General features: G+C 36.9%; 1 protein-coding gene and 1 long non-coding RNA gene across 4 annotated transcripts; both read right to left on the bottom strand.

The window, feature by feature from the left end:
* Positions 1-297: 297 nt before the first annotated feature.
* trarg1b (trafficking regulator of GLUT4 (SLC2A4) 1b) lies at positions 298-2993 on the bottom strand. 2 transcript variants are annotated; one of them, XM_051878033.1, is made up of 3 exons: positions 2409-2993; positions 2026-2149; positions 298-1818 (listed from the first exon to the last, which is right to left on the bottom strand). In XM_051878033.1, the coding sequence occupies exons 1-3, from the start codon at positions 2766-2768 to the stop codon at positions 1808-1810; spliced, it is 495 nt and encodes a 164-aa protein (XP_051733993.1). In that variant the 5' UTR covers positions 2769-2993; the 3' UTR covers positions 298-1807. The 2 variants fall into 2 exon arrangements, with proteins under 2 accessions (XP_051733993.1, XP_051733992.1); XM_051878032.1 differs by lacking the exon at positions 298-1818 and having other exon boundaries at positions 1871-2149.
* A 3230-nt stretch (positions 2994-6223) lies between these two features.
* Positions 6224-13722, bottom strand: LOC127504201 (uncharacterized). 2 transcript variants are annotated; one of them, XR_007927308.1, is made up of 4 exons: positions 13587-13722; positions 9089-9123; positions 8806-8928; positions 6224-6808 (listed from the first exon to the last, which is right to left on the bottom strand). It is a non-coding gene; the product is annotated as an uncharacterized LOC127504201 (long non-coding RNA). The 2 variants fall into 2 exon arrangements; XR_007927309.1 differs by having other exon boundaries at positions 8760-8928.
* Positions 13723-14169: the final 447 nt, after the last annotated feature.

The following is a 14169-nucleotide window of genomic DNA, read 5'->3' on the forward strand; positions in this document are numbered from 1 at the left end:
TGATTAATCTCAAACATAAAAGTTTGTAAATATACAATATGTGTATATGTAGGCTACATTATATATATATATTACAACTTAATTTTAGCAATATTTTGTACAATATGATTCTAAAAAATATATATATATATATATATTATATATTATTGCAATAATTTTTAAATAAGAATGATTGTCAGATGGCAACACTATTTTACATCAAGTATTTTATTAATGTTTACAAATCCATTCTGATTAAACTAGAGAAGCGAAAGCAATATATCATAAAATGTGTTACAGTATGTTTTAAAGGAAAATGTTGTAATATAGTGTATATTGCTCTGTGATATTGGCCTCTGCATCAAACCCATTTACAAGCTTTTATCATTCTAACTATCCCCATCTGAACACACAGCGGTGGAGGTTTAGATCATTTATGAACAGGAAGAAAACAAAAGTTCTGTGGGTTTGGAAAATGCATGCTATAAACATCTTTGTGTGGTGGACCTTCAGCTTATGTGTCTTACCATATGAACGCCAAATCAGACTTGAATGCAAGAATAGCATAATAGTAATCTCCATTTGAGGCTGATAATGACTGAATGTAAGGATGAAAGGAATGCACTTATGTGAACAGGATATCAATTACCAGACGTGCTTCCTCCGATCTTCGTTGCTCTGGAGGCTGGATGGCTGACAGCAGAACAGGATGTTCTGCAGGTTTTTTTTAAATGAAATAACCACACATGATTTTATCCTTGTGAAAAACAGAATACATTTTTCTGTTAATAAATATTTCCTGTGCGAATGGAACTCTGTCAAACAATCTGCAAAAATCACACTTAAACTAGACAATTTGGTATGCTTGGTTTAATTTATAACATGCAAAAATATGGCACCGTATTAGCAAATTTGCACAATTCAAATGCACTTGTTTTGTTTTTCAGACATGCATGTGCTTTTGGTTGAATATAGCCCTTGTTCAGCTTCAGTGCAACTGCTCAATCTTATAAGAGTTCAATACAAATTTTTAATATAATATTGTTGCTATACCCAGATATCTCCTTGTGATCCTATAAGCCTATGCATCTAAATGACAAGGAATAAAAATACTTTTCTAAAAAGAAATGTTAAAAAAAGGTTTTAAGGTTCATCAGAATGACATAATGACATACAGGTTTTAGTTCATCAGAATGACATAATGGTGAGTAAATGATGACAGAAGTTTCATTTTTGAGTGAATTATACTTTTAAGCTATAACAGATTACACAAAATGCAATGTATATAACAATAATACAAAGAATAATACAAACTATGTGCTTTTATATACACCCACTTCAGAACAGATGTCACATTCTTGCTATATTGCAACATGCACTACATAATAACAAAGAAATAAAATGTATAGATTCAGCTTTGCATAGGAGTCATTCTTATTTGAAAGAGGTAAAATGTATGAAATTCAAAATTATAAACAACTGATTGTCATTTCATATAGTTCATGTAGTAATATTAAAAAGGTTTTTTTTTTTTTTTATTTAGTGCAAAATTAGTTTGGTGCTGCTAATGCATCGTTGGATAAAGCAAAAGCTACCTTAATTTGCCAAGCAGAAACAAAAATGGCTGAAAGCCATCAAGATAGATTAGAAACAAAAAAATTAAACTTGTCAAAAAAATTAAAACAAATTTAATACTGTATATAATATAAATTGATATTCTAGCTTTGTTTTTTGAAGGTTTTCACATGGCATTTATCATTCATCTTCTTTGGTTTCGGCTCCAATACCCATTTACATCAGTGCTCTCAATTTTGTAGGATGTCCACAACTATTTTAACTCTGGGAGAGAGAAAAGGAAATGAGAGATTCATTTAAGTGTGTGCAGAAGCAATGATCTTATTTCAACTTAGTTGTGGACAACAGCTATTTTTTATTTTTATTTTTTATAGAATTCTGATTTAATATTGACAGTTTCGTGTTTTTAAAGTCAAGATGGTTGAGACTTCACAATACACCCCTGTGTGGTTGAGAAAAAGAGAGGTTTACCTGTTATCATCAGATAAAGGACTATAGCTGTACCCACAACAATGGAAACGACACTAAGCAACAATGCTAGACGTCCAAGTCTTCTGGCCCCATCATAATCTTTTGCTTGTATCATGGACCGAGACTGAAGTGAAACAGAAAGAAATGGATAAGTAAGCTTTATGATCATCGATTTTCAATATAACAGTTTGTCCCCACGAGTCACATTATGAACTATTAGGGGCCCCATGAGCCACAGCCCTAAACGTAAAATGAAACAAGTGTTTCTTTTTACTATTTCTGCATTCTGAGTTATTACTGAATGTGAACTTTAAGCTTAGTTTAAAAAGTTTAATTCCAAAAGTAGCCTAATTAATATGTTTGACTCCGGCGGCACTACTCACCATATGCGCGAAATAAAGTGCGAACAGGTTTATGGGAACGGCCAGGCAGAAGCAGGAGATCACAGCCAACCACATGAAGCTACACGGCTCGCGTTCTCCGGGCGTGGGCGATGGCGCGCGGCTGAAACCCACCCGCGATGGAGAGCGGGGCAGTGAGGCAATGTCAACAACAGTCTGTTCATTCCGTTCCGCTTCAAGAGACGTAACGAGGTGTGTATCAGATGGTGTGTGGTTTAATTCTCTCTTCAGCTCTTTGTCTGAGATGTCAAGAAGTTTCTGGGTATCTCCGAAATCGGACTGCAGTGCTGCGCTCTCGCCCAGGACATCTGTCGCATGAGAGGCGTCTGTATTAATAGCCATCTCGTACAGAATAGATCCCTTTGTGTAATAACAAAATAAAATGTACACTCTTACTAAGTTATCTTGTCAGCATAAGATTTTATTTAATCCGCTTGTTCGCAGAGCAGTTTGAGCAAGGAATTCCTACGCCTATTGGACATCCATCCACTTCATCAATATTTACCACTTACATCACTGGAGAAGCGAATCTAGACACTTGGCGTAAATCAGTCAGTTTGCTTTGTGCACGTTGTGAGGATGCCCCGCCGGCGCATTTGATTGGTGGACTCACACGCGTTAATTGACGCAAGCGCATTCTTTATTGTTGGATTTAGATGCGTTAATTGACGCAGTGATTCGTTCTCAGTCACGAATATGACTCCCAAAGCACTCATCCAGTTTATATGCTGTTTTATATTGACCTTATTAATGATTTTCTATGTGCTTTTTCAAAGCACTCTAAAAAAAATTAACAACTTTCTCCTCATTCTCTCTTACCAAAATGATTAAATATGCATATCATTGATAAGATGCAAAGTCATCTTCATGTAGCCTCTACAGCATATCCTTGTCACATATCTTAGGGCAAGAGTGGAAAACGTATGAATAAATTTATCTGCCCAGCGCAGACCCTATATTTGGAATTTCGACTGCCTACCAAATTATTACCCCCCTCATTGAAGTAGGTACCTGATAGCCTAATCCTAACCCCTCCCCCACAACTAATCCAAACCTACCAATACTAGCTGCTTCAAACGCTCCACTATCATTCCGGTCCCCAAAAAAACAAAAATCACTGGACTTAATGAATAAGTGACATGACATTTGGCCAAGTATGGTGTCCCATACTCGGAATTTGTGCTCTGCATTTCACCCATCCAAGTGCACACACCATGAACACACACCCAGAGCAGTGGGCAGCCCGGGGAGCAATTAGGGGTTAGGTGCCTTGCTCAAGGGCACACCTCAGTTGTGGGTAATGAGAGTGCAAGAGAGCGTTCATTCACTCCCCCCACCTACAGTACTGAGACTCAAACCCAAACCTTCAGGTTACAAGTCTGACTCTCTAACCATTAGGCCACAAGTCCCCTTCCCCTTCCCCTCCCCTTCCCCTCCCTCCCCTTCCCCTTCCCCTCCCCTTCCCCTTCCCTCCCCTCCCCTTCCCCTTCCCCTCCTCCCCTTCCCCTTCCCTTCCCCTCCCCTTCCCCTTCCCCTCCCCTTCCCCTTCCCCTCCCCTCCCTCCCTCTTCCCTTCCCCTCCCCTCCCCTCCTTCCCCTCCTCTTCCCCTTCCCTTCCCCTCCTCTTCCCCTTCCCTTCCCCTCCTCTTCCCTCCCCTCCCCCTCCCCAGAACAGGAATGAGAAACTCAAACACAGCCAGGACTAACACTGCATTAACACACCAACAATCTGACAACACAGAGCAAAATGCACAAACATTAAATAGCGGCACTGATGAGCCCCAGCTGACGTTGACCAGCTCATCAGCAGAAACACACACTCACAGAGAGAAATCAGTAAATCAGTGAACCCCCGAACCGTGACAAGTACAATCAAGTACTCTATTATTAGTATGTCATTAGTAGCACTTTTTTCCCACATTAAAATATATAAAATTTAAATATAGCACTTTAAGTACTTTATGCTAAAAGTATACTTACTGTTAAATTGTGAATTTTAGTAGAATTTTAATAGAATTTTTTCACATTTAACCTGCATATTTTATTTTTTATGAAAATCTATTAAAATAGAACTTAATGATAGTGTATATATAAAAATCTGCAGGACAGTGGCCCTCCAGGATCGAGTTTGGAGACCCCTGATATAGACTCTACTGTGGAAAAAGGCCCAGCAAGAGGTTGTACTTCCTTCACCAGCTGAGTAAGTTGAACCTGCCACAGGAGCTGCTGACACAGTTCTACTCAGCCGTCACTGAGTCTGTTTTGTGTTCATCAATAACTGTCTGGTTTTGGCTCAGCCACCAAATCAGACATCGGAAGACTACAGCGGACAGTCTGGACTGCTGAGAGGATTATTGGTGCTCCCCTGCCCACCCTCCAGGACCTGTACTCTTCCAGAGTGAGGAAGAGGGCAGGTAAAATCATCACAGACTACATTCATCCGGCCACAACCTATTTGAACAGTTGCCGTCGGATGGCGCCTAGGCACAGGATCACTAGGCACTTCAACATCTAGGCACAGGAACAGCTTCTTCTCACAGGCTATTTCCCTGTTGAACAGTTAAATGCCTTCCTAGTACAATACTCCACTGTTTAGTGCAATATATTCGTAAATTAATTTAGTCCTATTTATAAATATGTTCATTATCTGTAAATATTTATTCTGTCTAAACCTAAATCTGTCTTTATACTTTTATATTTTTATTCTTAAATATTATGTGTCTTGTTATATTTATGTGTGTGTGCTACTGGAAGCTTCAATACTAAGGTAAATTCCTTGTGTATGCAAGCACACTTGGCAATAAAACTCTTTCTGATTCTAAACCTACCGATACTAGGGGGGTAATAATATGACGGGAGTCAGAATTCGGCACTCTGCTAGAGGCTATTATAAGCCGTATTGTCCAACTGACCATTGACGCCCTCTATCGGTCATAGTTTTGCATCGCATTTGAAACTTTATTCCTGCGCGAGCTAACACTACTGCTTAGCTTGGCCTATACTGTATAGCCTACATTTGTAACATTTAAAAAACAACTTGGCCCGACGAAAGATAAATGTTCCGAGAACCTAGTTTAACCTTTTTATTTAAAAGCTCAATTTTACAGGAGACACTTGTCTGAATTTGTCAGTGTAATTTTGTTTTCCCGACAGATACAGCAAAAAACTGACTTTTTAAATAAAGTATTCACGTGAATATTCTAATTTAAGAACTAGGTTTTGAAACCAACTCTTTTGGTATGAACACTTATATGCTTAAATTCTTTAAATTAGCTTGGGGTAAGTTGTGCCTGTATAAATAGCTCATTCATTATATATCTATACACACATACACACACACCATCTCTCAGTGTTGCCGATTCTTCATTTCTACGAGCAAAATAAACTTTTCCAAAACTTATTGATCATGACAAAGTTTAAAATATGTAATATTCCCCTATAATAGAGGCAAAAGGTCTGTGAAGTGAATGTGTATATACCCGTCTGAATTAACAGATTTGGCACTAGTTGTTAGCAAAGCCACATTCTCCCTCAGACAAAATCCTCTCATAATATTCCTAATAAACAAAGGCTCAACCTGACAAGAGAGTCAACAAAGAGTTAACCTGTTGAGGCCAGACAGTAAAGAACAACTTACACTGATTCACAATGCATCACTTATGCTGCTGCCTAAACCACAAATAATTCAGATGTTGTTTATGTACTGTACCCTTATCTCATGATCAAACAGATGAAATTATGAGCTACTGTGGATGAGACGTGTGTGATATGCAGACAATATGCACCATGGAAACTAGAGATTTGCAGTATACTTTTATTGGACACATGCAAGTTTCCCCTTTAGTTTTATACCAGGAGCCAGCAGCTGTTGTGGCTAAACGTACAGAAAATTATGTCTGCCATGCAAAATATCCTGCATACTTCAAATATATATTATACAACTCATTTATCAGGTAGTTTGATATTATATATATTTGATAAAAAAAAGTTCACAAATTTCTATTCATATTTTCATGACCATAAATTTAAATTTTAGATACAGATCTAAAAGAAAAAAAAAAAAAATCACCCTGAAGTTCAAACATATTAAAGTGCTTGATAAATTGTTAATTTATAAAATATTTAAAAATGACTAAGAAATATTTTCTCAAAAAAAATTTGCTTCAATAATTAAAATGTGAAATTTAAAATATCATCCATCGTCCAAGATCTACAACAGAGATGATACAGAGTGAATAAGATCCACAGCACTCTCAGATGGGTAGAGCTGACCACAACAGTTCTTCAGCTGGCAGCTTTAGCGTCAGGACAGGGTCATAAAGTTTGCCAGAGAAGAACTGTGGTCGGTCAGCCAATATTCATTCATCAGCATCCACTACGAACCTACAAGATAAAAATGAGATGGATTACTTTTTCCACAAATAATGCAAGATATGTTCCACCAACACTAGTTTGTTATGAGCACACAGGCAGAACCTTTTTTTTTTTTTTTTTTTTTATTGAGAACATTATATAAACAAAGAAAGAAGCAGTCACTTACAGAAGAAACAAACAAAAGAAAAAAAGAAAAGAGGGGGGGGGGTGAGATGTTCTCCCTGTAATTACAGCATGCATGTGTGACATCAGTTTTGCATATTACTACCACCATTTTCTCTGACAGCACAAAATGAAAAACACCTAATTTAAACTAAAACATAATAAACAGGGTTCATAACAAGGAAGTCCTGCTGTCCCAGGTCAGTGAGAGGGTGTTTCTGACCAGTTCATGATCATTTGCCCTACTGGGTTAATGCAATATCTTACTGAATATTTTTTACATAAAGTGCATTTTTCGATCAAGTCAATTTTATGCCTTGCAAACTTAAAAATGTGGTGTTCTGAGACATTTGGTTGCAAATTATGCTTCTTAAAACATTAATTTATGGCATTTTGTTCGTGTTTAATCATAACTATATAATTTTCAGCCATTATTGAAAATTTTCTTTGTAAAAAACACCAATTTGATAGTTTTTTTAAAATGAGCTAATAGTGTTTCGTTTATATAACAGCTCGGCCAGAGCCGTTGAGCTCGATAAAGCCGGTTTCCTCTTAATCTATCTGCTTCTCCTCCATATCGCTTTAAAATATAGCATACTGTGCAGAATTCAAATGGGCCCGACACGTTTCCTGGTATGCGCCAACTCGCGCATATGATCCGCTCTGTGGTATCGTGTCTCTGTACTGGAGCAGACCGTGTGCGCTGTGGCTGTTTGCGTGACATGAAACTAGACTTCATTCACCCCAATGGAAAGCATATTTACACTGTCTGAATCGTTCCCTATCCCGTATAGTGCACTGTGCGCCATTCACCATGTTTAAAAAATAAAATAAAAAAAAATAATAATTGTAAATGTGTGAACATTGTACCGATTTTAGCCACAGCTTCAGTGTTTATTTATAATGTAGGGGGTGGGACGCGTTAGACTCTAGAGAGCATTTGATTGGACAGAAAATCTGATGAGAAGCTGAAGTGCAGCGTTATGTCATCAAAATCATCGATCCTTATTGGTGGGAATGCGAGACTAAGTATTGAATGCTTATATCTTCTAAATGTGAATTTTGTAATTGTTTTGGAGAACACTAGATAACAGTAAGACTAACATATTAATACTAAAAGCCAAAGAACTTCAATTTTGATTTCAAGGGGACTTTAAGGGCTGATTTATTTAGAATATTTAGTCTAAGCTTATGTAACAGTGTTAATTCACCCAAAAATAAGTTTTATCATCATTTACATTTGTCATTACAAACCATAAGTCATACAGGTTTAGAACAACATGCAGGTACAGTAAATGACAATTTAGATTTTCGGTTAAACTACCCCTTTAAGCTTAACTATAAATTAATTTCATATTTAACATCAAGGAATAGTAAAGCTATTACTTAAAGGAAAAAATGTCAATTGTATCATTTCTCTCAGATAAATAAGATTCACATTATTTATGGTGTCTAGCCATTGTTGTTTCAGTACATTGAATGTGTATCTGAATGATTTTGTTCTTTCCACATAAATGGCTGCACATTTGTAAAGATTCTTTTAAAAATTACCACTGAATTTAATCAAACGCAACAATTTCGACAATGCATGAGTGTCACAAATGAGGCCCAAGAATGCCTGAATGCCTGTTATTCCTTGGATCCCCAACAAAACATGCTGATATAAACTTGCAGAACATTCCTGCTTACAAGTGTTTTGTCTTTAAAGAGTATATATTTTCCATTGCCTAATATATATATATATATATTTCATGCTGAATCATTCTAACTCTATGACAAAGATTTAGGTTGCTCGCACTTTCTGTCGTGCTTCCCTCCCCGAACTGTGTTTGGTAATCATCTACCATTCTTTCTCAGTACTCTGTGTCCCTCGTTCATTCCACCATCCCCCATCCAGCAAGCCGGCGCAGACACGCAGACATGAATCAGCAGGCATTTGGGGTGGAGGCCAGAGGACAAGGTAAGGCCTTGAAAGCAGAATTCAGACATGTCATCTATGATGCACAGAACAATCACGAACATGTAATAAACACGTTGAATATTACGCATAACTCAAATGTTCTTCTCACATGGTCAGCTTAAAGGGATAATTCACCAAAAAAAGTGACAATTCTCTCATTTACTCACCCATGTCTTTTGAAACCTGTATGATTTTTGTTCATCTATGAAACACAAAACAAAATCTTTATAAGAATGTCCAAGCTTCACATTTCCAAAAAATGAAATTAAAATGGTGACCATGATTGCCAACCAAGTTTTATTAAAAAAACAATTTCAGACTTTCAGTCTGTTTGTCACATAAAGTTATAACACGGCTCCAAAAAAATTAAATCATTGAATAATTGAGTGTATAAATAACACAAATTTCATTTTTTGGTTAGCTATCCTTTTAACTGTTAAATACAATTTGAAAATATATGGATTTGATTCTAAAGTCTCAATTCCAACCCAGGCTCACTGGAAGAAACGTGCCTGTGGCAACATTACGTTGCTTCTTGCACATTTTGCGACACTTTCAAAGTGAAATGACCAGTGAGTGGTGCTAAAAGCATGTTAATTTATCCAAAACATATCAACATTAATCTGACAAAGTTTCATTACATTGGTAGTCATACATAATCACAGCAGTTACAGCTAAAAGGTTAATGCTCTATCGTGTTTAAAAAATAATGTACCACCTACTCTAAACCTAACCGACAGTGTTAAATAGTTCACCCAAAAATTAAAATTGTCATTAATTACTCACCCTAATGTCATCCTTATGTCATCATGTAAGACTTTCATCATTTGCAAAACACAAATGAAGATCTTTTTGATGAAATCTGAGAGCTTTCTGTTCATAAAGAGATCATAAAACTAATCCATATGAATTGAGTGGTTTAGTCCAAATTTTCTTAAGAGACTCAATCGCTTTATATGATGAACAGATTTAAATTTATGCTTTTACTCACATATAAACACTGATCAGCTAACATAAACAGAAGCTCAACCGAATCTGCATGACGAGCAAGAACAAACTTCTTGTGGAAGCTGAAACGTGCTGCATAACATGAGAGCGAACCTCATTGGTTCTTACGGAAGCTCAAACGTGCCGAGTAACACTCGAGAATGAACCTCATTGGTTCTTGCGGAAGCTCAAACATGCCGAGTAACACTTGAGAATGAACCTCATTGGTTCTTGCAGAAGCTCAAGCGTTCTGCGTAACCTGCGAGAATGAACCTCGGTTGTTGCGCAAGATCAAATGCGCTGCGTAAAATGAGAATGAACCTCACTGGTTCTTGCGGATGCTGAAACGTGCTGCGTAACCCACGAGAATGAACCTCATTGGTTCTCGCATGTCAAGCAAACATGCTTGAGCTTCCGTTTGCCACAACTGATGTGTGAGCTGATGAATGTTTACAATGATGCTGATGTGAATCAAAGCCTAAATAAAATCTGTTCAGCATATAAAGTGATCGAGAAAATTTGGAATAAACCACTCAATTCATATGGATTAGTTTTACAATCTCTTTATGAATTTTTTGAAGTGTCAAAGTGGTAGTTGCATAGCTGTCTATGGAGGGACAAAGCTTTCAGATTTCATCAAAAAGATCTTAATTTGCATTCTGAAGATGAGCGAAAGTCTTGCAGGTTTGGAACGACATGAGAGTGAGTAATTAAGGACAGAGTTTTCATTTCTGGGTGAACTATCCCTTTAACAAATGCAAATGTGTGATAAAAACATTTGCTGAAGAAACCAAGCCATCTTTTAGTAACTTGTGTTTCATGGGACTTTCATGGTATCCGAGCGCTCTGCATTGCAAGTACAATGCTGTACCAGGTAAGCTACCAAGCAAGTTTACAATGTCAGAAAAGCAAGACATATGGAGCCAGTTATGTGACAAACTTAATGTATCAGTTTACAAAACAGGCACTATGGTAAAAGTGGTTTGAGGTCACAATATAGTATTGTGTAATTCTTTATTAATCAATCTGCCCCGTAATCATAATTTGTGTGAAAAGTAATAAAATTTGTTTTAGAGCAGGGGTGTCCAATCCTTCTCCTAGAAGGCCACTGTCCTGTAGAGTTTAGAGCTAACCCCAATTAAACACACCTGAACCAGCTAATCAAGGTCTTACTGGGCATACTAGAAACTTCCAGGCAGGTGTGTTGAGGAAAGTTGGAGCTAAAACCTACAGGACAGTGGCCCTCCAGGACTGAATTTGGACATCCCTGTTTTAGTGCCTCAAGTATTCGATTTAACTGGAAAATGCATTGAAATTTTTTTATACATATGTTTTTTTAAGTTTTGCAAAAACGTTGATAGAGACATGTTTTTCCCAACTAGACAAAATTCATGATTTATGATTGATAGGAGGTGGTCTAAATTATATTATTATTATTTTTATTTTTATTTTTATTATTATTATTATTATTTTGATTTCAGCACAATGAAATGTCCAGGCATATCGCAGCAGGGCTAGCAAATTAGCCTAAGAGAAATGTATTGACAGTGTTTGAATATCTGAACACACTCGTCTCGTTCCCCTGTCATCAGTCGATCTATTGATCTGGTCTGGGTGTACACAAGCTGCAGTGCGTGAATGGAAAAGGGAAACATCAGCTCACTATTGCTAATGGCTAACACACTAGCCTACATTGTTAACACACACACCAAAAAAAAAAAAAAAAAAAAAGTGTCTTATGGTACCAAGACACATTCGACCCTTGGTATCTAAAGTGTTCAAACAAGAACAAACAATTAAATTGCTTATCCTCAGCCAACATGATCAGTAGTCATACACAAGCATAAACCCTAGAGTTAAACTCTGACTTTGTGCTAATGCTGATGTCTTTTCTCAGGGCTGACAAAGTGATATCTATGAGCACACAAAGGACTGAATCAGTGTGCGTGTACTGAGGAACAGGGTGGGAAGATGTCTCCATCGCTCTTTGCCGTTTAAGGGCGAAAAAAAAAGAAGAAAAAAAAAAATCATCGCACTGCAAAGCCCTGAGGCTGAATCAGATGTGACCGAGTACTGACTTGCCATGTATTCTGCAGATAGGGCAAATGGTGGCCATTTTAATGCACTGACATAAATACAGAAACATGCCATTTTGTATTCAAAAACACATTTATTCCTTTTCACCCAAGTAAACATCAGTTTTAAGGTCTTTAAACGTTTAAAAAAAAAAAAAAAAAAAAATCCCTTACTTGACAGCATCGCATCATAACTATTACTGAGGGATGTAATCATCACCTTTGAAATTATCTATATAAACAAATTTGGTTTTGTCAATAGAAACATTTGCTTTTTTAATTACAGATGGTGATCCAGATCCACAACAGGGTGAAGTACAGTCTGGGTTTATAATCTGATTCCTCATACATGAGAGGGAAAAAAGCAGCCAAGTTTGCTTTCTGTACCTTAAAGGGCTGTAACTGCATTACGGTACTGTGATTTGAACACCAATTCAGAAGAACTGTCTTTTTTTGGATGCCTGGTTGAAAAGTGTTCACTTGCTAGGACTCAAACTAAGCTAGCTGAAAATAAAATTAATAATACAGAGCCACACATACATAATGTCGCAAAGAGCGTCTTGTCAAGGATTTTTGCTCATATGCATTGTCAGAGTGACGTCTTTAGAAAATACTCAGAGCCTTTGAGGCCTGCACTGTACAGACAATCTACATGTAGAATATAGTTTAAAAGCAACACTGTTCTTATATAGATTTCACTGTAATTTATATTCAACAACAACAAAAAAAATCAGAATTATGAACCATGCCAGTACATTCACTGACATTCAAAGGTTATTGCATTACAAACAGCAAGTTAAGAGTAACTTATATGGTATAATTTATTGGACTTAACCTATTTTTAAATCTAAAAGGCTTAAAAAAAATAAAATACTGTAGTGTGTTGTGTATGTGAAGTATTAAAGATAGATATATATATATATAGATATATATATATATATATATAGATATATATATATATATAATTTGCTACGTCACTTCCTAATTCTGCTACATTCCATTGAAACGTTCAACGGCCAGCAAAACCGATTGTAACGTCACATATCGAGCAAAATCTACTGAGATTTCCTCATCAGAGGTGAATGAATTACATAAGGATGTTCTTACCCAACCAAATCAGGAAACACACTTTAGCAGACACGTTGGCATCTATGCAGCAATAAAAAAGGACTGACGTGATTGTACTGAATAAATATCTTGTATTTGCTCAACATGTCTCTAATGCCTCGGATTACATTTTTCTTGAAATAACTTTAAACACACAGATGACACTCACACCGGCTTGCGTCCTCGAGTAAAGGTTTTAGTAGGCTGGAAGTTTGGCCGGTATAATGGAATGAAACTTATGTAATGACCTCCGCCCGGTATCCAACATATTCGATGATGGCCTGTTCTAATATTATAATCTTTCATTTTTATGGCGAATTTAACAAGCGTTCGTACCTCAGAAGCAGTTTTTTTCCGCCCCACCTAAGTGAACTGCCTCGCCTTTCCCCGGAGCGAATAAAGCTGTTTTATCTAAAACCCGACAGAAGTAAACTGCGGATTAGATTAACTACGAAGCTGGGTAATGTCTGAAAAGTTGATTGACACAAACGCTCACCTCGCTAGTGAAGTGATTCCTCCGTTTTCGTCTCTCACGTTTACCGGCGTCTGCGATCAGCTGGCAAAGGGAGTGACGAGATTAGTAACAGCTGGCCACTGGATCTGCGACGTCAAGGGTTCGCTATGACGACTGACTTCCGTAGATTATAAATGACTTCAACTTCAGCCAACGTTAAGCCTCGACTCCCAAGAAAAGGGGCGGGACAAAACAGTTCCAACCAATTAAAACGTCTCCTGCTCATGGACGATTCGTTTCCAGCCAATCATCTGTACATGTAAAAGTTTACCCCCCCCCCTTCATAAATGTATGAAAAAACGTAAAAGTTAATTAAAGTAAATGTTTTTTTTTAGAGAGATTTGGAGTTGCTGGAGGTAAAAATGGGCTTGCAAACAATTTTGCAAACAAAACAACTGTTTATTTATTAATTTTTCTTAAAGTTTTTATATAACAAACAGGAACTCTCCAATAAAAGTACATATACAAAAAATCTTCCAAAATGCTGCTGTGTATAGGAACTCGGAAGAAAAATATATGAAGGCCTATAAAGAACCCACAAAAGGTCTGCATCTGTAAAATAAAA

Source organism: Ctenopharyngodon idella, chromosome 21, assembly GCF_019924925.1.
Source record: "Ctenopharyngodon idella isolate HZGC_01 chromosome 21, HZGC01, whole genome shotgun sequence".
NCBI lineage: Eukaryota > Metazoa > Chordata > Actinopteri > Cypriniformes > Xenocyprididae > Ctenopharyngodon > Ctenopharyngodon idella.

What these genes read in the sequence shown, in the direction of transcription:
- trarg1b (XM_051878032.1), bottom strand. Translation starts at nt 2,768, where the DNA reads ATGGCTATTAATACAGACGCCTCTCATGCGACAGATGTCCTGGGCGAG. An exon ending in CACTTTATTTCGCGCATATG is followed by an intron (nt 2,150 to 2,408) that starts GTGAGTAGTGCC and finishes GTTTCACTTCAG; the next exon opens with TCTCGGTCCATGATACAAGC.